Genomic DNA, 22,942 nt, shown 5'->3' with positions numbered 1-22,942 from the left:
TGTTCATGTGAGTAAGACTAATCCATTCTGTTCCTCATCACAATTCTCACCACACTTTTCACATACACATGTCATTAATAATAATTTAAACCCACAGCTGACAATATATCTTTCAGATGATGACGATGATGATGATGATTATCATGAAGGATCCCTTTGTTCATTGTGTGCCCACTGTGAGGTAGGGTCCTCTGAGCTCTATTAATCTAATAAAGTGCACTATTATTTCTAGTCTAATTTTGCCTGTCTTCAACCAGTTTTGCTTTAAATTTGGCCTTGATTCAGTCATTTCTCATTTCTCTCTCCCCTCAGCATTGCGACAGCTGTGATAAGTGCCCATGCAAAAAGGGAGACGACTCTGAACACTGCGACTTCTGTGATGTGAGAAACCCAACACAAACACACATTTCCTAAATAAATACAATACAGTTTAATTTAAAGTGCTAAATTCTACTATTCAAACTCAAGCTATTCTAAGAAATTTATGGTAAATAAGAGTTTTTATATAACTACAGTCCAACTCCTGGCCCCAAACCTATCTCTATTTTCTTTTTCTTTTTTAATTTTTATTTATGTATCCGGTCCCTTTTTTTTACTTAATACTGTATTTCAGGCTTTTATTCTCTAATCATGAAAAGTGCCACCAAAATACAGCATCAAATTAATACATATCTGTTTAACAATTTTTTTTTTTTTACAATGTTCAATAGTAATTAATTTATTCTTTAAAGAAATGACAGTTAGATTTTTTTTCCAGAGGAAAAAGAAAAAAAAAACTACAGAATGTTGATAAATTGCACTTACTGTAGCTGTTCAATGATGCTAGAGGCCCTTCAGCTGTGTTTGTGCAGACAGCCAGACTAAGCGTGCATTAATGATATAATAATTTGCAGTAGTCACAGCATGTGGGGGTCCAGGCCAGTAACAGTAAGTGTTTAAATGCAAATGATGTGTTTGTCCGAAGCTATAGATGGCTAAAGTATAGAGTGTTCTGTTTTCCCTACAAAATCACATGCACATATTTACACAAACAATTACTTTAAAAAATCATAGCATGAAATTATCAGGACACTTTAATTGTCTTTTGACTCTTCAGGACTGTGGAAAGTGCTACATCTGTCCTGTTTGTGAGACTGTCTGCAAGCCAGGTAAGAAACACACTGCAGCAATTTCATACATGCTTATTGAATTGTTTAGATTGTGGATAATTTCAAAGTCTGATTATTTTATGAACTCACTACATTTTTTTTTTCTTTTTTCTAAAGGTGGCTTTGTTGACTCTGTTTCTGGATCCATCTATAAGTAAGATAATATTCTCTTGCAAATAAACCTGCAATACTAATTGTTGTTACAACCATAGTCGTATACTGATGTAGCCTATACCCTCTGCTCTTCTTTTTCAGGACTGTCGCAGACGTCTTTAATGATGATGACGACGACGACGACGACGACGACAACTAAACCCATTTGTCACCACCATGTGGCCAAAAGAGGAACGTGCACCTGGGCGTTGCGTTTCACAGATTTCAGGATTTACATCGTAGCGTTGTTCATTGTCTTTTTTAATGTTATCACATCACACGCTACAGTCTGGTCAATAAATACATACACGTGGAACTTAAATAATTTAATCACCTTAAATTTAATGTATTTAATTGAACAGCATTTTCCTTTCAAACAGTTGTTATTAACATATGATATGAAATGTAATTGCAAACCTAACTGTGTTGTTTTGAGACTACTTATGGAATATAATGAGGGAACGTTTTATTTATGTGTGTAAGTCTAATAATATTTTAAAAATACTTTCAAAAACATATCAGTGTAGACAGAGTATAATTGTATGCCGTATTGGGAAGTTTACTTTGGAAATGTAAAAGGTTACAGATGACAAGTTACCCTATTTAAAATGTAATAAGTAGTGTAACTATTTAATTTACTTTAGTAAAGTAATGTAACTGATTACATTTGATTACTTTTTGATTACATTTCTAAATTTCTAATGTTTTCAACTGTTAATTATTTTGAAACATTTATAGCAGGTAGAGTTAACCTTATACTGGTACTCTACACCGATTACTGTCAGAATCCTTCTTCACTTGAATTAAGATTATAATAATTTAATTGTAATGCACAGCCACCTCAAAATCAGACTTTGGCGCCTCTTTTTACTTTGAGATCTTACTTAGAGAGGTTAAAAACAGATTTAAAATCATAAAAATATATATTTAATAGCTATGATACTGTTTTCTAAATTAAATCTTTGCATTGATACGACAAGAAACACTGGCATCTAACAATGTTTTGAGGAAAAACAGTTAATCTTAATATATATATATATATATATATATATATATATATATATATATATATATATATATATATATATATATATATATATATATATATATATATATATATACACATAAACCAAAATAGGAAATAAAACAGTTATCGAATAAGAATGCTTCCTATTCTGTGTCCTCCCCCTGAACTCCTGAAATCTCGTCTCGTATTTTAAATCTGTATGTGTGTGAAAATATTCAGATGTAACCCTCTTTGTAATCATTAACATTTTCATAAGTAACTGTAATTTAATTACACATTTTTTCTCACTGTAACAGATTACAGTTACTTTTATTTTGTAATTAAATTACATAATTTAGTTACATGCAACTAGTTACTCCCCAACACTGACTGTATGTGAGGGATGTCCTTACTGTCTCTGTTGAACTGAATAGGTTGTGATGTTTTTCACTTTTCTGTCAGTTTTTCAGCTTGATTTCCAAACATGATTTGTGATTTGAAATATGACCTTAAAGGGAATGAATGTGTCATCATTTAATCACCATCATGTTGTTTCAAACTTTCTTAAGTGGAAAACAAAAGGAAAAGTTCTTTACTTGCAGGAGCAGGCCTTGAAATATCTGAAGTCCAATAGTAAAAGTATGTTAATACGAACATAACTAATGCACTATATATTTACACTATTTAATATACCATTAGTCTCTCTGTATTACGTGGTTATCATGGGTCAATAAACAACGATGTTAAACTGTTTGTTTGACCATTGTCCACATCAGCGTTCAGGTACTTTATGTCTCCTTTTGCTATTTTCACACAAATGTGAGCCGCTTATAGTCATTCTCTATCCTGCAACTTTAGATGATTAGCAACCATCTGTAGTAAAGAGGCCTTGGAGGAATAACTTAATTATTGAGCATCCTTTTCATTAAAGAGTAGAACAGGTAAAAGACACAAAGCTGGGAGGATTAACATAAAAAGAGGCTAGTTATACTTATTGTCTCTGACATGAACAGGCCTTTAGTTATCAACTAAAGTGTTTAGAGTGTTTGCATCAGCTTTAACTTTTATTATTTAAACACTGTAATAGAAAAATTGCTTTCTACAATGTACTATTTTGTAGCAGAAGCTTCACTGAAAATCTAGATATAATAAACTATTTAAATTCAGATCACTATTTTATGTCCATTTGTGTTTGATGCATGATTCCAGCGTGCTCGGCGAACTTTTATTTTGAAATTTATGACGAATCAGGAAGAGGAGCAAAAGATCCTTTCCGGTTCAGGATCATAAGAGGTAAACAACAACTTCTGTAGTTATTCTCGCACTTTTATATCTGCTATTAATATATGATAGAACAAATTGCGATTGATTACTGTGTTGCTTCCGGTTTGTTGTAACACGTGTGGTGTCTGTTATGGATTTCCCGCTAATCCTCCCCTTGGGCTCGTTCACTAAGCAGTTATCCTTCATTGGGCCGACTTTTATTTATGTAAAACTATGTGCAAAATATGTCCACCAGCTTCATAAAACCCAATTCATTCTGTGTAGTAAAGGGCAGACATGACTCGACACGGGAAAAACTGCACAGCAGGAGCCGTTTACACTTATCACGAGAAGAAGAAAGACACCGGTAATGTATCCATGCAACAATTAGTCTGTGTCATCAAATGATTGCAATTTAATTACAATAACAAATTGTGGATCTCACTTCATATTTTCAGCCTCTTCTGGTTATGGGACACAAAGTGTGCGTTTGGGGAAGGATGCGATCAAAGATTTTGACTGCTGCTGTCTCTCCTTACAGCCCTGCAGGGACCCCGTCGTAACGTACGAGACACATGTGCACTCATAGAAATGTTTTAATGCTGAAATTGTCTACATGCGGTCTTAAGTGATTATACTGAGTGTTACTGGCCCATTTGCGTGTCGGCAGCTTGGAGACTGGGATGTGTTTGTGTTTATATTTGCTTCCTGCAGTAAAGATGGATACTTGTATGAAAAAGAAGCCATCCTGCAATACATCCTTCACCAGAAAACAGAAATTGCCAAGAAAATGAAGGTTTTCACACTTTTTACAAATGTATTTTGCTCTAAATGTGAATGTCCTTCTCTGTTTGTCTGACACACAAACACATGTTTTTAAACTCAGGCATATGAGAAGCAGAAAAAGGCTCTAAAGAGTGAAGGCCAGCTGGAGTCCAAGTCTGAGGAGCGAAAGCGAGCTGAGAAGTTCAAACAGAGAGAGAACAACATTGTCTCCAAGCCAATCAACCCCTTTACCTCAGGTATGAAAACTAGACAAGGCGGTTTAAACTTGAGCACAACACAGTGAGATTCCTGCTCGATTATGTGTGTATACCTCATGTTTCTGTAGAGAAATCTAAGGATGAAGAAAGCCAGAAGGGCTCAAGCAGCGCCTCCGGTTCTGACACGGGAGCGTCCAGTTCCTCTTCGGCTCTGCCCAGCTTCTGGATCCCCAGCCTCACACCAGAGGCCAAGCCCACCCTGCTTAAAAAACCCGTAGGTCTCTAGATATGTCATGTTCCCCTCTTTGACAACCACGTGTCCCTGACCTTGGGACTTTAGTAGTCAGGTGTCATGGAAGAGCATTGCACAAGAGGTTGTGCTTGCCCTGAAATCAGTTTGCATGCCAAATGTTCTTTTGATCGGTCATGATGCCCTTGATTGGTTTGTTTGTCCGGTTCAGTCAGTTCTCCACTCTGTGTGTTCAGTAGCTTCTTGTGTCATGATTGTCCTCTTTTAAAGCATCGCACCCTGTATGGGGCACTCAATTTAAAATATAAACCTCACAAATAAACTTTGAACATCATCTGTTATCAGTAACTGTTTTTACTTCTCTCTCGCTTTCTCAGTCAAAGACAGTGTTGTGCCCCATGTCAGGATGTCCTTTGAAGATGAGTGATTTGATCTCAGTGCGCTTCACTCCGCTGGACCCCAGTCTGGACAGAGTGGCCCTCCTCACACGCCAAGTAAAAAGTTTTTTTTGACTTGCATCTCTCTCTTTCTATTTAATGCTGTATACATTACCTTTCAAAAGTTTGGGGTTGGTAAGGTTATATAATGTTTTTGAAATATTTGAAATATTAAAATTTTAAATGATTTCTATTGTAATTAAAAAAAATTGTAAAATGTAAATTATTCCTTGTGGCTACATTTTCAGCAGCCTTTACTCCAGTCCTCAGTGTCACATGATCCTTCAGAAATCATTCTCAAGTAGGGATGTAAGAGGCCTTTGAAGTCAGTTCAGATATTAAACGATCAACGAATCGCAATACAGTTGCTGGTGGGGGGTTCATATGAATGAAACTCTTCAGAAACGTTAAGATGGTATTTTCTTTGCATCTTGCCTCTATATGATGTATATTGAAGTAGTGTTGAAGTAGCGGTAACCAAGGAAACGCTGTATCACTGCTGTTCCATAAGTGCCACCTGCTGTCAGAGAGTCAGTTTGCGTTCTCGTTCACCCCCCTGCTTTTATGTAGTTTTCTGTAGCATAATTTAACAAACTAAAGTCAGACTATTGTGTTATTGCTTCAGATGCATTTTGTGTACAATGTGCAATTTCTGCTGGAAAATATGGATGTGATATTTCTGTGGACGTGATATTATCAGCATTGATAAAGGTTGTTTTGTGGGGTTTTTTAAGGATTCTTTGATGAATAGAAAGTTTAAAATAGAACAGCATTTATTTGAATTTTTTTTTTTTTTTTTTGTAACCATATATTTATTGTCACTATGATCAACTGAATGCATCTTTGTTTAACAACAGTACTGATTTAAATATATATGAAATAAGACTAATTAATTTATCATTAAATGTTAAATAATTCTGTATTATATCTTAAGAAAAAAACGGACCCAAACTTCTGAATCACTGCACGTCTTTGCAGGCAGTATCTTTAAGGTGTTTAAGGACTGTTCAGGAAATGTTTTATGTGGTCCTCCTCAGGACAGATACGTGTGTGCAGTAACCAAAGACACGCTTGGGAACTCTGTGCCCTGTGCAGTTCTTAGACCCTCGTGAGTTTGACTTTTAAACTGTTTATTCAGCAAGAGTTGATCTGACTTTATACGTTTTCATACATTTAGGCCTTGCCCTCACTTTTAGTTTCTCTCTCTTTTTTTGTTTCCTGTCTTTCCCTCAAGTGGAGCCGTAGTCACTATGGAGTGTGTGGAGAAGCTCATTCAGAAAGACATGATTGATCCAGTGACTGGAGACGAGCTGAAAGAGAAGGACATCATACCCCTTCAGAGGGTGTGTATGAGAGAAATAATGTTATAAAGAGTGTATCAATGTTTTACAAATGCACAAAGTCAGTGTTTAAATGTCTGTCTTTGCTGGTCGGCAGGGTGGGACTGGCTTTGCAGGCTCAGGAGTGGACCTCAAAGCGAAAGAGGCCAGACCCGTTATGCAAGCATAAATGAGAGGATTAGACAACACTTTGACCCTGTAAATATTGTTGACTTTTTAAAAATGACTTTTTTTGTAGTCCTTTTGTTGTCAGTTGTTTGATGAGAGGTAATCTGAGTGATATCCTATAAGATACTATTATGCCACAATATTCAGTAGACATGCTTTTTTTTCTTTTTAAATAAATCATTCATTTTGCACACTTCAAAAATCACATTTGTCTTATTTTAATAGCTTTAAGAGACATACAGGCTTTTTGTGGTCAAAATGAGGTTAAAGTTCATCATGATCTTCTACCAGGGTCCCAAAGTCAGTTATAGTGCTGACTTTAATGAAATCCATTTTATCCATGATCTCACTGATAGAGAGACGACCATCCTGGGAATGACATTAACGACACAGACACAGTTTGGAAAATGCAAAGGACAAAGAATGATTAAGTAGAGCAAGAGGGTGACTATTAAAAAAAAGAAAAAACCTAGGCTTTTGTGATTAGAAATTAGACGACTTATTAGAAATTAAATCCCAGTCCACAATTAAAAAACCAACATGGCTTTATTTAGAATTCACAGAGAGAAAAATGTTCCACCAATACAGTGTCGATTATTTTTTTCTCCTCCCATCTATTGAATCCCTGCCCCTCTTTCCCTCTCTCTGGCTTCATTTCTCAGCACCTATGCCTCTTTTCATGTAAGTGATATGTTGAATGTGAAATCATAGACCACTAATGTGAAATTTACTTCGTAACAGTCAAAACAAGGCTGTTATTTTGAATACTGATGCAAATGGCCTTGTATTCAGTGCGGAATTCCTGAGCATCTGTCAAGTGGAAGATATCAGTCCGTTTCCTTACAGTTAGCAAGCTGGAGTGTCTGTTCATAAGGAATGTGATTTTGTTTCAAAGGATGAAATGTGTTTGACAATAAATAAAGCTTTTATCTGTCTCACTAAGATGCTTATCTTCAATGAAGCCTAATCCCTGACTTTTGGCTCTGGAAATGTCCCTACCCAATACTTAATGAAAATAAGCTTTTATTTTCATATTCAGTTTCCTATCTTCTCACCTACACCCCAAATATATTGCCCTCCCCTGTACCCAGATATGCCAGCATTAAAGTTCCTCATGTCTTTTGGTGAGATCCTCTCCGTAATTAGTTGCTTGGCTCCCGACAAACATGTTCCAGTTTTCCAGAATCTCCTTCTTTGTGATTTTGTCATCCTGGATAACCAATTACATGAAGCAGTTGGAAGTCCATTGCAATTCATTGGCAGTGAATTAAAAGAAAGAAGACAGAGGTAAAGATTGATTTTCAATTATTATTATTATTATTATTATTGGCGGCATTGATGCATTATTGTGAATTAATGATGCCACACACATGAAGACCCAGTGAAAGCCACTTACGTTGTCTTTATCAGTTTCATGAATGAGATGGCGCGCCTCATTATCAGCATGGTCCACCTCTCCAGGAAGGATCCAATGAGAGACTTCATTGGCATCAAGGAAACCGTCCTAACAAAAGCAAACAAATCACGAACCATGAAAGAATAGCCAGGAAACACTCCCAGGTTATGCTAATTAATTATCTTCCCAATGCATACCTTGTTCATGTCTCTGAACTCCGAAAAGTGTTTCTTTTCTGTTGTGACCCAATCTGGTTCATTCTCTCCATTTTCAGGGGTGAACATGTCCCCTAGGGTTAAAAGGAACATAAGCACATTTTCAGTTCATTTGGCCACAAAATATCAGTTCTAATGTCTTCTTTCCCTGGTGAACTGTGTAGACACTTACCAATGTATTCCTGCAGATCAATCTTGCCATCACCATTCTTGTCAATGTCTTCAATTGTTTCCTGTAACAATAAAGTTTCAAAGTTTACCGTAATCTGTTTCAGTGCTTCACAAGTGGTCTGTTTAGGTCTTACAGATGATAAACACTAACAAGACATAGCAAAGTAAGCTATGATATTTATGGCCAATTTTTATTATTATTTTTTAACATAAACATACATTCTGCAGAATCCTCGAGAAACTTCCTAAAATCCTTTATTATTGTCAGATCACACAAATTAAACCTCTCACACAGTGAAAATGTGAACAAGAGACACATTTGGCCCTTGGTCTATAAGATTTTTTCTCCGCGTAAATCTTCTCAACATGTATTAAACATATTTTTAAAGTTGTTTCTGTAAAACATGCTAGTATGAATTACTCTTTGTACCTGTATCACAATGTCTCTCATGTGGTCAAACTCCTCTGGATGGAGGAAGGCAGTGAACTCTTCTCTGGTAGCAACACCGTCCCCGTCCCGGTCTGCAGACTTGAACCGTCTTTCATCTCTAGTGAGCATGGCTTTGTAACTCGCCTTATCATCCACATCATCAAACTCTACATCTGAAATACAGTAACATAGTTCATTTACCATCAATATTCTTCAGCTCTGCAGCATGTATCAGAGTTTAAGGTCTAAACATTATTGGTTTAACATTTAAACAATTTGGTCTATTTAAATGTAATACTAATTTTTTCAAAAATACAATGGTTTCTTTTTTGTGAAGATGTTACACTGTTGTTAACGATAAATTCATCACCCCACATAAACAGCTGTTTCTCATTTAAAGCCACATAATTAGTAGCCACGCCCAAATTCAAAGGCTCATTTCAATTACCCATATAATATCCGTAAGTGGTGTTCTTGTACTCGATCCAGCCAATCTTCCCATCCTTGTTCTGGTCGTACTCTTTCCAGTGTTTGTCCACGTTCTCCTCGATGTACTTCCTCTGCCTGTGCTTGATCCAGTGGTGTAGCTCAGCATGACTGATGAAGCCATCCTTATCCGTGTCAATCCTATCCACAATCTTTCTGCATGGGGAATATACAAAAAAATACAAAGTAAGACACATGATAATATTACTATTCCCCTATTTACTGTACCATTCTCTCGCATTTCTTTTTACCCTAGTCTCTCTTTGCTCTCCTCAGGGCTTAGCTGGTCAAAGGTCTTGGCTTCCTCTTTGCCCAGGAAGGCCTCGTGGTCATACTGGTATCCATGGGCATCATCATGAACATGGTCACTGAGGTCAGGCTTATGATGTACACGCTTCTCCTGTGCAGGCACAGCAACTGTGACCCCAACAAACAGGGCAAGTGTCCCTAAAAAGAGCAGCTGCATATTCTCCCTAAGGAGTGTGTGTAGAGAGACAGAGAAAGATTTGATAAATTCTTTCTGCCCTAGAAAAAACAACAACAAAAAAAGAATTATGCACACTAAACACACAATCATTGCTTAGCATTGGTTTCACTCAATTTTAAACTAAATGATGCAGCATAGACATTTTATTTAAACTTTCTGAATAAGCGTCAACTATTTTATGTTAAAGCATAATAATAAAAAAAAGAACATATCAAATCTAAAAATGATGTTTTGCATTATGCAGTGATTTACAGCATGTAACTGTACAAAAACAATTGACATTTTAAAAGCTTTTTTGCTACAGAGCAATTTGTTTAAAACGAAAAGAAAAAAATAGCTAAACCTGTATTAAATGACTTACCAAGCCTGCAGTGATTTCTGCTTGAGTACACCCGTTTATCCTAAGTTGAGGAGTACGCGTTGGCACTGTTCTTCTTTAAAGTGCACGTAAAAGTGGGTGGAGCAGCCACGTTACGTGCCCTCAAAAATGTTTTACTGACATGAAAAAGAGCCAATTATAAGACGAGTTTGGGCGGGGCCGAGGAGAATTCTAAATTCTACTGGCTGCGAAACGCCACGTTGACACGCGAACGCGCATTCATAGAGGCAGGCGCGTTTTGGCAAACTTGCAAAAGGATTTGTGGAGAGTTCCTTTTTGACAGAAACATTTTGTTGATTGCATTGGACTGATAAATTAATAGAAATGTTAATAGAAGTTTAATGCATGCTAAATAATCTTAATGTACCATGCAAACGGAGTCTTTAAGGCTTTAAGTCTTTAAGGCGCAAGAGCATATTCTCATATTCTATTACAAGGGTTGTTGTTTTTTTTTGAAAGATATATTGTTAAATTGTTCCCGCAATTACCAACGTTATGAGACACAATTACTCGGTTACTGGTTACTCACATCAAAACATTTTGCAGAAACTTCCTTAAACACTCTTCCCTCAAATCCTTTATCACTGTCTCAATAATTAAATATCAGCATGTAAGTAGGCTATAGTTTTTAAAGTTATTCCTTGAAAGCAAGCGGGTATAATCCTTTTTTTTTTTTTTTTTTAACGAATCCTTCCTTTTAAAAACTTTTTTTTAAACAGTTGAAATGCACTTTTCAGAAAGTTGATATCCAAAATAGTAATTTGTTTGTGGTCTGTTTGACAAAAGGGAGAACATGTTGGTTTCAATACAATATTGCAACTAAAGTCAACTGGCTAAAATAGGCTATAGAGCAGCAGTTTAAACACAAATCAAAATGGATTACATTTTATTCAGGGTTTATGCCTTCTTTTTATGTTTTATATACTGCAGTTTATGTTATCAAGTTGAAATCTCGTTAAATTTACATCTTACTTATGCATATGACAGATGTTTTTCTCTAAAGTGTCATACACTCAGGGTATATGTTATTAGTTTATACATTCCCTGGGAATCAAACCTAACCATTGTTTTGCTATTACCAGGCTGCCAGTAGAGCTATAGGTCTAAGAAGTGAGGTTAGGCTTCTAACTTGTTCAATGAGCAGACATATACAAACTGCAGATTGTTACATCCTTTCTCTGCTTTTAATCTACATCAGTTCTGCATGAACACGGTAAAATGTGTTAAACTGAGCATAATCAGATTATCCAAAATATTTAATAAGCAAACACACAAGGGCCAGCATAAACTATCGTACTGTTTGAGATCAGTTAAAATAAATAAAATGAAGCAAGAATGCAATAAAATTATTAAAAGTGTTTGTAAAGAAATTAAAAAATAAAAAATAAGAATCCTGAAAAAATGTATCACTGTTTCCACAAAAATATTAAGTAGCACAATGGATCATGTGACACCGAAAGGAGTAACGGTGGTTGCAAAATGTATCTTTTTATCAAAGGAATAAATTACATTTTAAAGAATATTAAATAGAAAAAAAATATTTTAAATGGTTAAACTGCTTCACATTATATGCTTAAACCGTTTTTTCCCTTCCATCAAATTAACTTAAAAAAATGGACCCCAAACATTTAAACAGTAGCGTATGCATATAAGGGGGCTCAAATTCTGCAGGAATCTACAAAACTTTATGCAGAATTTATTGCATCTAAAGTATATTTTTGCCTGCTTATGAGAAGACAAAATACATGTCATGGTTGCTAGGACCCATGCCACTTAGTTGTGTCTACTTATACCTCCTTCAACTATGTCGCCTCCTTAATCCCTGTTTCTCAATCTCTCATTCTCCCTCACATCTTTTCACACAACTTTTCGCACCTGCCGTCTTTCTTTACCTCTTTGTCTCTCTCCAGACATACACAGTGCATCATCCCTTGGTCCTCACCCCTTTTTCTCTCTCTCTCACTGTGTATGTGTGTGTCCCCTCTCTTCTCTCACTTTGCCTGTGGCTGTGTGTCTAGTACCATGGAGCAATTGAAGGTGACAGGGCCAGAGAGAGAGGAGGGGAGAGGGAGGACGTGGCACTCTGTAGCCTGGGGGCACACAACAACACACAGAGAGACAGAAAGAAAGAGAGAGATAGGAAAGGAAATGGGAGGGCAGAGACGACAAAATAAGGAAGAAGACAAGTGCTTGGGAACCAAGCGGATGACACGGAGTGATGGAGAGACTGTGGGCCTAATGAATTATTTGTAATTGATGCATTAACATCAATGCCTCTACCGGATTTTGGCATCACCCGTGGGGTATTGAGTACAAAACTTACTCCTTTACCACATATACATGCACTCTCATACATGTACACACATTTTTTTAAGCGCTTGATGTTAATTTGTCCCGGCATTGTTACTATGGTGACCTCTCTTCCCCCTCCCCCCCAGCAGAGAGAGAGAGGGTGACAGGGATGAACTAACAAGACACTGAAAAAATGTGCCCTAAAGGAGCATACGCTCACACAGCAGCACACATAATAAACACACACTCAGCGTCACGTATGCAACACACTGACACTAAATATTAACAACATTTTATTAGGATCCGTTCTCATTTGCTTCACTTTTGTAACTACTTCAAGATGTAATCCTCACGGAGAAAGATGCTCTTCATCTTCCACTGTATTTCTGTTTAAATCCTCTGTTTTCCATGTCGTTGTCTTTTTCCATGAATCCTCTGAACAAGTGACAAAGAGGGAGACATAGGTATGGGGGGAGGAAGAGAGCGGAGGGTTTTGTCAACCGGAAATAAATAAAGCTGGCACCCTCCTTCTCCTCCGCCTCCTCTGTCTCTCTTTCTCATGCCCTCCGTGTCCCCCTTCCTTGGTTTTTTTTCTACAAGGATACATCCATGGCCTCGTTATGTCTTGCTATTTCTCTCTTTCTGTTTCAGTTCCTTCACTAAAAAGTGTATACTGCACAAAACTCCCTGTGTTTTGTTTGTGCTATGATGGTGTCCGTTGACCTGATGGTGCTTGTCATATTAGAGCTAGACCTCCCAAAAATGAATGTTCTGTCCTCATTTACTCATCCTCATGTCATCCCACACCTGTGTGATGTTATTTCCTCTGGAACACAAAAGGAGATGTTTATCAGAATGCTTGAACTGTTCAAGTCACCAAAAAGTACCATAAAAGTAACATAACAGTTGTTCACATGACTCTTGCACTGTATTCCGTGTCTTCTGAAGTAATACAATAGCTTTGAGCAGACCAACAGAATAAAATATTTGTCATTTTTGAAGCTTGACAGCTCATTCATTCACCATTCACTTTCATTTTTATAGAAAGAGCAGTGTGAATATTCTGCTAAACTTTGCGTTCCACAGAAGAAAGAAATTCATACAGGTCTGGAAAGACATAACGGTAAGTAACCAAAGACAAAAATGTGCATTTTTAGAAGAATATCCTTTTAAGATTTTGTGTAGATCTACACTGACCCCATCGGTAAACTCAGTTTATTGACATAATACCCTCTCATTCAAAGTATTTGCATAATATTTATACCCAATTTAACAGCAGAAAAAAATAATGTCCAGTGGTTCTCAACCTTTTTGTCTTAAAGGCCCCCTTTTGTCCAAGACAATATTTGAAGGCCCTCCTGTCAAAGCTGATATGTGTATCTTTAGTACTTCCGTTGTAATAAAAATAAACAAACTCAAAAATATTTCAGCATACGTTTCTACAGGTTTTAGTGGGGTTTTCTTGGTATTTTAAATTAAGATTTTGTTTATATAACTAAATTTGAATAATTTAATATAGCAACTCTTGGGGGCCTCCTTGTAAATTTGCTGATGCCCCCTAGTGGCTCCTGCTCCCCTGGTTGAGAACCACTGCCTTAGAGTGAATGCATAAAAAAGAAACATCAATACACAACAAAATAGTTCATGATTCACTGATTCTAGGTCTAATACCCAAAAGAAGAAATCAAAAGCCCTTTGATCCTTCTTCTCACCTCAAGTGAGCATAAAGAGGCCTCATATTTATTTGCCTAAGTTGAACATTTCATATTAACTAGAACCAAAATTGTCATGCTTGTAAGTACTGTTGGCTGAGTCTCTCTCTCCCTCTGTTTTACTCTCGTATTTTAATGTGTCACAGGCTCTTTGGTTTTTAAAGTTAATCCAATAAAATATGCAAATATAGCATTGGGATTGTCACAAAGTACAGTGGAGGGTAAACATGCCACATGTTCAGACACACTCTCTCTGTTTAAATCTAGATAGATTAAAGACACATCTCTTTGGCCAAGCATTGCAAGTTAAATCTGATCAAATGCGCATTTTTAAATTTTAGCTTGGGTTAAACAAATAAATTTTACTTGGTTGGAACAGCAGCTACGCTAATTATGTCTCTATTTGTTTCTCTGTTTTTGCCACGGTATTTACATCCCGTGGTAACTAGGATTTACACAAGCTCCTGTCTGGATCCAGAACACCTGAGAAGAGATGATGCCAACCCCTCAGAGGACCTCAGATGATGCCAACCCTGAAACAACATACAGAACTACCACATTTTGCTATAAGTTTGATAATAATTGCTGTTAATAGTGTTCATTGTCTGTTTGATTACGTCTTTAATTGATTTTTCTGTACATTTCTGCCATATGTACATAATCTGACAGTCACCACTGATAAGCTACTACTAAATATATTGTAGAAACGTAATTTTCTATAAAGCTGCTTTGCAACGATTTGTATTTTGTAATTGAATTGAATTGAATATACACTCTGATGTGTGTGTGTGTGTGTGTGTGTGTGTGTGTGTGTGTAGCAGAAGAGAGGCCCTCACATGCAAGTCTGAGAGTGTCTACTCATGTTTGCATGCAATGGTTCTAGCAAGCATGGATCAGACAGAGAACAGAGTAATGTGTGAAATTTCTCTTCGCACAAGTATGGCAGTGTCTTGTTTTAAAATTCAAGAATATAAAGGTCTGTTTTTCAGCACAGCAGCTTTTATATGTTGTCTTTGTGTGTGTTTTATTATGATTTAAATTGCTTTCTTTTAACCCAATGCCATTTTAAAATCTTTAAAAATATATAGGTCAATACTTATGCTCACCAAGGCAGCATTTATTTGATTTAAAATACAGTAAAACAGCAATATTGTTTAAAAAACTTTTTTCTATTTCTATGTGCTTTTAAAAATAATTTATTTCTGTGATGGCAAAGCTGAATTTTCATGTCTGAAATGAATTTGAATACTTTATGATAAATCATATATTCATTTTATTTACATCAGCATAGAGTTATGATTATTTCATAGGAACCCATTAAAATAATTTGAATGTAAAATAAGTAAATTTTGTAATTATTTGAATTATTTTTATACATTTGTGTTGATCACAGAGGGTTAAACTATCACTGACTGCCGGCCATCAGAGCAGGTGCATGATCTGAAGCTCTCTCACAGCTCTTAGCCATTTTTGGAAGTCCATACAAAAAGTGAATTGCATTTGTGATACTTTAGAAATAGCTTTACGTCTCCTCTTTTTCAGTCTTTTTTTTTGCCTCCACCTCTCTCTCTCACTTCATCACCCCTTTTCCTGGCATTAAGTCCAGACCTGACACTGACACTGACTCTGTGTGTCATCCCTCTCTCTCTCTTTCCCTCTCTCCCTCATTGCTTCAAGGACCGGAGTGCCTGCAGATGCATTTCTCTGTAGCCCACAACCCCTCCCTCGCCTCCTCTCTTTCGCCCTGTCTAACTCTCTCCATCTTTCTCTCCCTTTCCTCTTCTCCCATGCTCCCTCTGTCTCTCTCTCTCTCTCTCTCTCTCTCACACACACACTCTCTCTCTCTTTCGAACACAGTCTAACATTAACAAAGCAAGAGAACAGAGAGAAGGAAAGAGGGATGAACAGAAAGTGATAGAGACACTGAGCAAGTGTGGACCACTTTTTCAATTCATTCATCTACCAGGTGAGTCTCCTGCCTTCACTGCCGACACAACGATTGAGACATTCACAGATTCTTGACTCTTTTATTGGAAAACAAAATAGATTTGGGAAAATTACTGGTTTATTTTGGAAAGGTTATGGAAGACTTGACCTTTGACATTTTCTGTCGTACACAATATGTTGTGTTACACCACCAAAGGCAAAATTGTAATAATTTAAATGTGCTTTTATTTGTCTTTGCTTGAGAGTCATATAAAGTCATATTTAATTAACTGAACTAATTAATTTCAATTAGTGCAAAACCTTTTAACATGTCTATATACTCGTCACCATTGCTTTTGAATTTATTCATTTACTATTATACTTTATAAATAAATATTTTAATTATATACATATGGCAACATACATAAAGAAGCCTTTGTGTATGGATTGTATCAATATTTAACTGTTCATTTCCTGGGCTATCTGAACCCTAATAATATTTATTTGACGTAGTTTACATAGTCCTGCTATGTCACTTCTCTGTATCGTGTTTCTCCTTCTGTCCTAGATCATTCTTTGCCTTTGAGGGCCATGTTTTACTCTCAAAACCAATGCAAATATAATTATGCAAGCACTTCTAGGTTATTTCAGTGGCTAGATCTTCATGATGATGACCTCCTTAGTAGGAATGTTAGTAGTTTTACATGCAGAACTATCAGTGGAACCAGTGATTTATTTATTTGAAGTGAACACTTCACCAGTATTTATTTATTTAAATTATGTGCAGGTGCTGGCTATTTTTTTGACATAAATATACTTGCATTTCGGTTGGTGGCTTCATGCCACCATTTTCGTACTTTTTGATGTGTAGACAGAGTTTTTAGTAGAAAATGTGGATTGTGTGCCATTGTGTGCAGTGTATCTATTATTATCTCTTTGTTTTGTTGGTGTGTGTGTCTCTCTCTCTGTTGTGTAGTGCGTGTGTGTGTGTGTGTCCGTGTGTATTGTTGTTAACATTAGTTGACAGTATTACTCTCTCCAGTCATGCGTGTGTGTACGACGATGTCAGACTAGATGTTCTGTACTTCTTAATTACTCGCTGTGTGTGTGCGTGTGCGTGTAATGAACTCTGTGTGTGTGTGTGTGTCGGGGGGGATTAATGTATATGTGTGTGTACTTGTGAAAGATACATAGATAAAGAGAGTTTAAAATACAATAGTAACATACTTTACTGACATCAGATGGGTCATTCTATGAATGCTAGTTTGATCTAATTGTGACAATTTTAAGTAAATTTTCATTTAAATTAAATGTTCATTTAAATTGCTCTGTCATCATAAGAAAGATTCATATGTTTTAATATACAGTATGCTGGGTGTAGTTATGCTGTCAGAAATGTAACAGGGTGGATATTTTACAATGTAATGTGATTATTTTTATTTATTTTTTTACATAAAACCACTTTTAAATTCAGATATTTTAAAGTTTCATGTTATAGAAAATCATGAAAACAGGGCTGACATTCTAAGATATACATAAAACATAAGATAACTGGATAACAGTAAATGGACTTTAACTTGTCATTTGAAAGTTAACTTTTGAAAGGACAATGATGTCACAACAAATTTATTATAATCTATGGAATAGATCATTATTTTTTATAATGGATGAATAGGATAATAACAGTGTTAGCACAATACTAAAATCTATGTTTTTATTAAGGTGCTAAAATGCTAGCTTTTGTTTCCATATTTGTTGTTTATAAAAATGGGCACAGTTGTTAATATACTGTAGAGACGTTGCGAACAAAGACTGAACGAAGGCCAAAAAAAAAAATTATTATAGAAAATTAAAACAAAAGAAAATAAACAAGAAAAAGTTATCTGAAAGTTACCACTGCTAAATTAAATTATTAATAAATAAAATTACATTTTATTCTCAGTTAGAAAACATCAACATAATCAGCTATCAAACAATAAAAAAAAAATTTAATTAATTAAAACCATGGGAATGCAATACTAAATTGGTGACACAACATAGGCCCAAAGAATGAAGTAAAAGAGCCGCTTATCACATAAATTCTGAATTTCTTATATCTGATCTTTCCAAGTAGCTTTTTTCCACAGTTTTACCTCTTCTGTCCTTCATTCAGGCTTGGAGTGGTCTGGATGATAGAAGGAGAGGGTCGGTGTTTTCTCACAGGTGACATTTGATGTATGACAATCTGACCATGCTGAACTTACAAAACGGCTCCAACTGGACTGGCCCAAACAACTGGTACCACCCGGCCGACACCATCACTCCCCAACACGGAACAGGTATGTGAGCGTTACTGAATGATATCTTTATATATTAGTAAAGCACCTCTGTGTGTGAATCTACACTGTGTGTGTGCTTGCATTTGTGAAGTCAGCTTTGGGGTGAACCAGCAATTCTTATACTTGACTGAGCACAAACAGAGGGTGCCAACAGCTACACCATCAGCCACGCATGTGCACCCACATACAAACACGGCAGTCTCTGGCCTTGACATCCTCGGTTTCATTACAGGAAGGAGGAACTAAAGCAAGCAGACACAGAATTAGATGCCCATAATACAGTTGCTGCCTATTCACACGTACACAAATAAGGTCAAACTGTCAAACACAAGATGCTGCAGTGCACTACAATTACACAGTCTTCAAAGAGACAGTTCTGTCTATTTAATAACACACACATTTGCATACTGAAATGCAGCACTCTTACAAGACTCTCTAAAGTTTAATGGGATTTTTCTCTCTCAGATGGTTGTGTGGAAGATCTGAATGTGCAGATGGCCAGAGCAGGGGACGGAGTGGTGCAGGGAGAGAGGGATGAGGTGGACGAGTCGCAGCTACACCTGCAGCTAAAGAGGAAGCTGCAGAGGAACCGCACCAGCTTCACCCAGGAGCAGATCGATGCCCTGGAGAAAGGTGTGACTCAAAGCACTGGCTCGCACTGAGCTTTCCATGCTAAATAATCTCAGTCCTAGAGAGGATGTATTTGTGTGGGATTGTTTTTGCTTTTTGCATTTGAAAATGGTGGATCTTTTACGTATGCTGCCACATTTCTTTCTTATACTTTCGTGTTTTGTCTTTTCCATTTCTCTAAACAGTCCTTAAAAGCATAGTTGACCCAAGAATGAATGTTGTGTCATTTTTAACTCACCCTCAAGTTCTTTCAAACCTGTATAATGTTTTTCTTCTGTGGAACACAAAAGAAGATAGTTTGAAAAACGTCCGTTTTTTTTGTCCACACAATGTAAGTCAATGGGGTCCAAAGAGTTCTACAGAAGAACGTCACACGGGTTTGGAACTACATGACAACATTTTCATTTTTAGGTAAACTATCCCGTTACGATTTAAAATGTGAATTTCTGCTTGTATTAAATGTTAGTCTGTTTTCCAGAGTTTGAAAGGACTCATTACCCAGATGTCTTTGCTAGAGAGAGACTGGCTGCAAAGATTGATCTTCCAGAGGCCAGAATTCAGGTAATACTGCCTTTGTGAAATATTTTAACGATCCTCTTTGAGATTTTATGGTAGTAATGCTGAAGTGCCTTTAAACAATACATAAAGCCACTGTCCATTATGCACGGAGTCTGACCCATATTGTGTGATTGACAGGTATGGTTCTCTAATCGGAGAGCTAAGTGGAGAAGGGAGGAAAAGCTGAGAAACCAGAGGAGATCAGGGGGCACCAGTTCCTGCCCTCAGACACATACCCCCCTGAGCACGTCCTTTACCTCCCCAGTATATCACTCCCATCATATCAACAGCTCAGGTACCTCTTTTTAAATGTTTTTTATACAATTTTAAGGTACATCTTCTCCACTACTTTCCCTACTATTTTCATGCATAATAAAATGGTGTTTGTTCACACGGGACTGTTTGTTACTACTCTTTCTTCAAAGTCCACAATTCAAATATCAAAGTCAAATTATGTATTTCCATGATTGTTAAACATACAGCATTAACAAATCATCAATACTAAAGCAGTGATAAGCAATAATAATAGTAATAATAATAATAATGAATTGTTACTATCCTCTTGTGTTCTCTCATATGGCTCAATGCACAGTCGGAGTGATTCGTCTCTTTCAGGCTATAGCTCTCTGTCTGTCTTCTCCAGTATGCAGGTAAATCATGATGACCTTCCCTTGCAGTCTATTATAGTATCTAAATAGGCAAGTTGTTTCAACAAGTGGACATGTAATTCTACAACGGTGTTAAATAATGTGCTCAGTAATTTTTGTTTAGAGTTATAATACTGACACCTAGTGGCGCCCAAAAGCAAAAGTTTGATGTTGCAAATGCCACTGCATTAAAAGGATAGTTTACCACAAATTTAATTTTTTTTTTATTTATCCACCCTCACGCGGTTCAAAAACTGCATGAAACATAAAATAATATAATTTTAAATATCTAAAAAAAATGTCTGTTTGGTTACCAATATTCTTCAAAATAACTTGTGTTGTGTAACCTGTGTGTAGTGTTCCAGAAAGTCATAGAGTTTTTGAACGCCGCGAGGGGAAAAATTTATTTTTAATTTAGGGGTGAACTTTGTGTACAGGTTCTGTTAACAAATCTCACAAAACACCGTTTGAATTTTCGAATCTCCACGGAATGCGTTGTTGTTATTTTTTATTAAACAAAAACAACAACTTCTACGATAACAATACCAATAATACAAAACGACTTCTGGGTGCTCGTTTAACGTATGCAGTTAGCGGTTTCTCAAAACAGTCTTTTACAGTTTTAAAGTAACGTTACAGTCAGCTACTGTATGCAAAGTATAAACTATTTATACTGTTTTTAATGGCATTTAAAAATGATGCCCTCTCAAACATAACAGCACCAGCCAAAGAGCATGCAAAACAAAGGGCTTTCTACAATAATAGCCTATTAAATAATGCATACAAACAATTCTAGTGCACGCACATATTACGCAACTGAAAGGTAAAGCCATGAGTCCGTCTGACATTCAAAATAATTTAAAATAGCTTAAAAGCGCCCCCTAGTGTTTCTGATGGAATATACACAGCCTGCTGTAGGTTCTAAAAATAAACACTCGCACGTTTACAGCAGGTTTACAGGTCAGCAGGTCAGATTTAGTCCATAAATCCCCTCCCTTTTGTCAAACAAATATATCTTCATCATATTTAATGACCTCATGCACTCTTTTCAATTACATAATAGCAACACACCTAGTGTGCTGGTCTGATAGGACTGTGGCACATTGATGTAAAACAACATAAAAAGCCTGGAGTAAACTTATATGGGGTGGGTTTTTTTTTGTTGTTTTTGTTTTTTGGCATAATAAGCAGTCCACTGATTTTACTACTGAAACTGTTGATACTCTAATTGAAATGGGATTAATCTTTTATCTTTATTTGCTCTTCTCTCCTCTCCTTTAGTCTTTGCCCTCCCAGTCCACTCCAACTTACTCCTGCATGTTGCCTCCTTCTCCTTCTGGCCTCCCCCCTCTTTCCCGTAAATTTGACTCCTCATCTTACACCTCTCCCCACCTCCCACCCCCACCCACGGCCAGCGCAAACACAGGTGCGTACCGTTTTGTAACACACTCCACCCTCACACTGCATATAAATACTCTAATCCACAGGCCAAAACACTGCATGAGGAATGAGTGTGTGAATGTGGTGTAGCTGCTTTGTGGTTTCCTTTTGTGTTACAAATAAGTCATCAGAGGTGGCCACGTGTGTCTCTTTCAGGATTCTTTCCCAGTGTTTCTGCAGCAGGGCAGACTGCAGTTCAAGGCAGCGATCAGGAGCTGGGACAAGGTCTGAGTCAGTACTGGACGAGATTGCAGTAAAAACAGACCTTATCATTATCAGACATAACCAGCAGAGCTTCAGTCAGCAACTTTGAGCAAATTATTTAACAAAAAAATGTATCAGGAAACCCTACTTATTTAGATTATGTTCACATCAGGGAAGCAGTCTAAGTAAGCCATAATCCTGTGAAAAAAAAAAAAAAATACAACAACTCACAAATCTGCACAGACAGATAAGAAAATGGACTCCAGCATTTGCACAGATCTGCACAGTTATAGGCCTAGTCAGCACCATGCCAGACAACAACACAAACTAGTCCAGCTAATGTTCTCAGCTATTGGAGAACAGTAAAAATATCTGAGGCCAAAACCTTGCTTCATGTTTATGCAACAAAAAATGTTGTTTAATTGATGTGCCACTTACAGTCAATGTGATAAACTGCATGTGACCAAAAATGAGGATAATTAAAGCTGCTGCAGTTGCCGTTCAAAAGTTTGGGATTGGTAAGATGATTTTATTTATTTTTATTTTTTTTACAGTTTAAAATAACTATTATTTTATTATATATTAAATATATATATTTTAATGTATATTAATATAATTTATTCCTGTGACAGCAAACCTGATTTTTCAAGAGTCATTGCTCTAGTCTGATTTGCTATAAAAGGAACATTTCTTAGTATCAACATTAACAAAAATGTTGTGCTGCCTAATATTTTTGTGGAAACTGTGGTACCTTTTACCCCAGGATTCTCTGATGAACAGAAAACTCAAAGAACAAGCATTTATTTGAAAAAAAACAAAAAACTTTACGTTACGTTACGTTGTTACGTTATAAAGTCTATATTGTCAGTTATGATCAGTTTAATGTCTCCTTGCTGAATAAAA

General features: G+C 36.5%; 4 protein-coding genes across 6 annotated transcripts in view; 3 read left to right on the top strand and 1 right to left on the bottom strand.

Moving 5' to 3' along the window:
- Positions 1–1,770, top strand: part of LOC122137444 (acidic repeat-containing protein-like) — a 4,847-nt gene extending 3,077 nt beyond the window's left edge. Inside the window, exons 2-6 of the mRNA XM_042724052.1 lie at positions 117–181; positions 313–381; positions 1,097–1,148; positions 1,266–1,302; positions 1,404–1,770. Coding sequence (XP_042579986.1) covers positions 117–181; positions 313–381; positions 1,097–1,148; positions 1,266–1,302; positions 1,404–1,461 — 281 coding nt within the window. The 3' untranslated portion in view covers positions 1,462–1,770. The remainder of the gene's footprint in view (positions 1–116; positions 182–312; positions 382–1,096; positions 1,149–1,265; positions 1,303–1,403) is intronic.
- A 1,717-nt stretch (positions 1,771–3,487) lies between these two features.
- Positions 3,488–6,950, top strand: LOC109074959 (nitric oxide synthase-interacting protein). Its single transcript, XM_042724029.1, has 10 exons — positions 3,488–3,600; positions 3,856–3,937; positions 4,029–4,134; positions 4,285–4,366; positions 4,457–4,592; positions 4,682–4,827; positions 5,181–5,297; positions 6,278–6,348; positions 6,475–6,583; positions 6,678–6,950. Exons 2-10 carry the CDS (start codon positions 3,868–3,870, stop codon positions 6,747–6,749), a joined length of 909 nt encoding a protein of 302 aa, XP_042579963.1. The 5' UTR covers positions 3,488–3,600; positions 3,856–3,867; the 3' UTR covers positions 6,750–6,950.
- Positions 6,951–6,998: 48 nt separating this feature from the next.
- LOC109074961 (calumenin-like) lies at positions 6,999–10,413 on the bottom strand. 3 transcript variants are annotated; one of them, XM_042723991.1, is made up of 8 exons: positions 10,295–10,413; positions 9,698–9,919; positions 9,409–9,602; positions 8,961–9,133; positions 8,532–8,592; positions 8,342–8,433; positions 8,145–8,252; positions 7,276–7,958 (listed from the first exon to the last, which is right to left on the bottom strand). In XM_042723991.1, the coding sequence occupies exons 2-8, from the start codon at positions 9,910–9,912 to the stop codon at positions 7,851–7,853; spliced, it is 951 nt and encodes a 316-aa protein (XP_042579925.1). In that variant the 5' UTR covers positions 9,913–9,919; positions 10,295–10,413; the 3' UTR covers positions 7,276–7,850. The 3 variants fall into 3 exon arrangements, with proteins under 3 accessions (XP_018946495.1, XP_042579925.1, XP_042579934.1); XM_042724000.1 differs by having other exon boundaries at positions 9,698–9,971; positions 10,295–10,409; XM_019090950.2 differs by lacking the exons at positions 7,276–7,958; positions 10,295–10,413 and adding an exon at positions 6,999–7,117 and having other exon boundaries at positions 9,698–9,969.
- A 5,656-nt stretch (positions 10,414–16,069) lies between these two features.
- On the top strand, positions 16,070–22,578 carry LOC109074963 (paired box protein Pax-6-like). The gene is made up of 8 exons (XM_042724040.1): positions 16,070–16,282; positions 18,395–18,560; positions 19,026–19,193; positions 19,669–19,751; positions 19,887–20,043; positions 20,328–20,398; positions 21,677–21,821; positions 21,992–22,578. The coding sequence occupies exons 2-8, from the start codon at positions 18,455–18,457 to the stop codon at positions 22,090–22,092; spliced, it is 831 nt and encodes a 276-aa protein (XP_042579974.1). The 5' UTR covers positions 16,070–16,282; positions 18,395–18,454; the 3' UTR covers positions 22,093–22,578.
- Positions 22,579–22,942: the final 364 nt, after the last annotated feature.

The sequence above is a fragment of the Cyprinus carpio genome, chromosome A3 (assembly GCF_018340385.1).
Source record: "Cyprinus carpio isolate SPL01 chromosome A3, ASM1834038v1, whole genome shotgun sequence".
In the NCBI taxonomy this organism is placed as follows: domain Eukaryota; kingdom Metazoa; phylum Chordata; class Actinopteri; order Cypriniformes; family Cyprinidae; genus Cyprinus; species Cyprinus carpio.
This window is presented reverse-complemented; position numbering and strand designations above follow the sequence as displayed.

Bases quoted from the DNA above. Each gene is read 5' to 3' on its own strand.
- LOC109074961 (XM_042723991.1), bottom strand. From the start codon at position 9,912: ATGCAGCTGCTCTTTTTAGGGACACTTGCCCTGTTTGTTGGGGTCACA. The intron at 8,593-8,960 runs GTACAAAGAGTA...TTATTGTTACAG, and splicing joins TGAGAGACATTGTGATACAG to GAAACAATTGAAGACATTGA. The intron at 7,959-8,144 runs GTAAGTGGCTTT...TTGGTTATCCAG, and splicing joins ATGAAACTGATAAAGACAAC to GATGACAAAATCACAAAGAA.
- LOC109074963 (XM_042724040.1), top strand. From the start codon at position 18,455: ATGTATGACAATCTGACCATGCTGAACTTACAAAACGGCTCCAACTGG. The intron at 20,044-20,327 runs GTACCTCTTTTT...TTCTCTCATATG, and splicing joins CCATCATATCAACAGCTCAG to GCTCAATGCACAGTCGGAGT. The intron at 21,822-21,991 runs GTGCGTACCGTT...TGTCTCTTTCAG, and splicing joins CACGGCCAGCGCAAACACAG to GATTCTTTCCCAGTGTTTCT.
- LOC109074959 (XM_042724029.1), top strand. From the start codon at position 3,868: ATGACTCGACACGGGAAAAACTGCACAGCAGGAGCCGTTTACACTTAT. The intron at 3,938-4,028 runs GTAATGTATCCA...TCATATTTTCAG, and splicing joins CGAGAAGAAGAAAGACACCG to CCTCTTCTGGTTATGGGACA. The intron at 4,828-5,180 runs GTAGGTCTCTAG...TCGCTTTCTCAG, and splicing joins CCACCCTGCTTAAAAAACCC to TCAAAGACAGTGTTGTGCCC.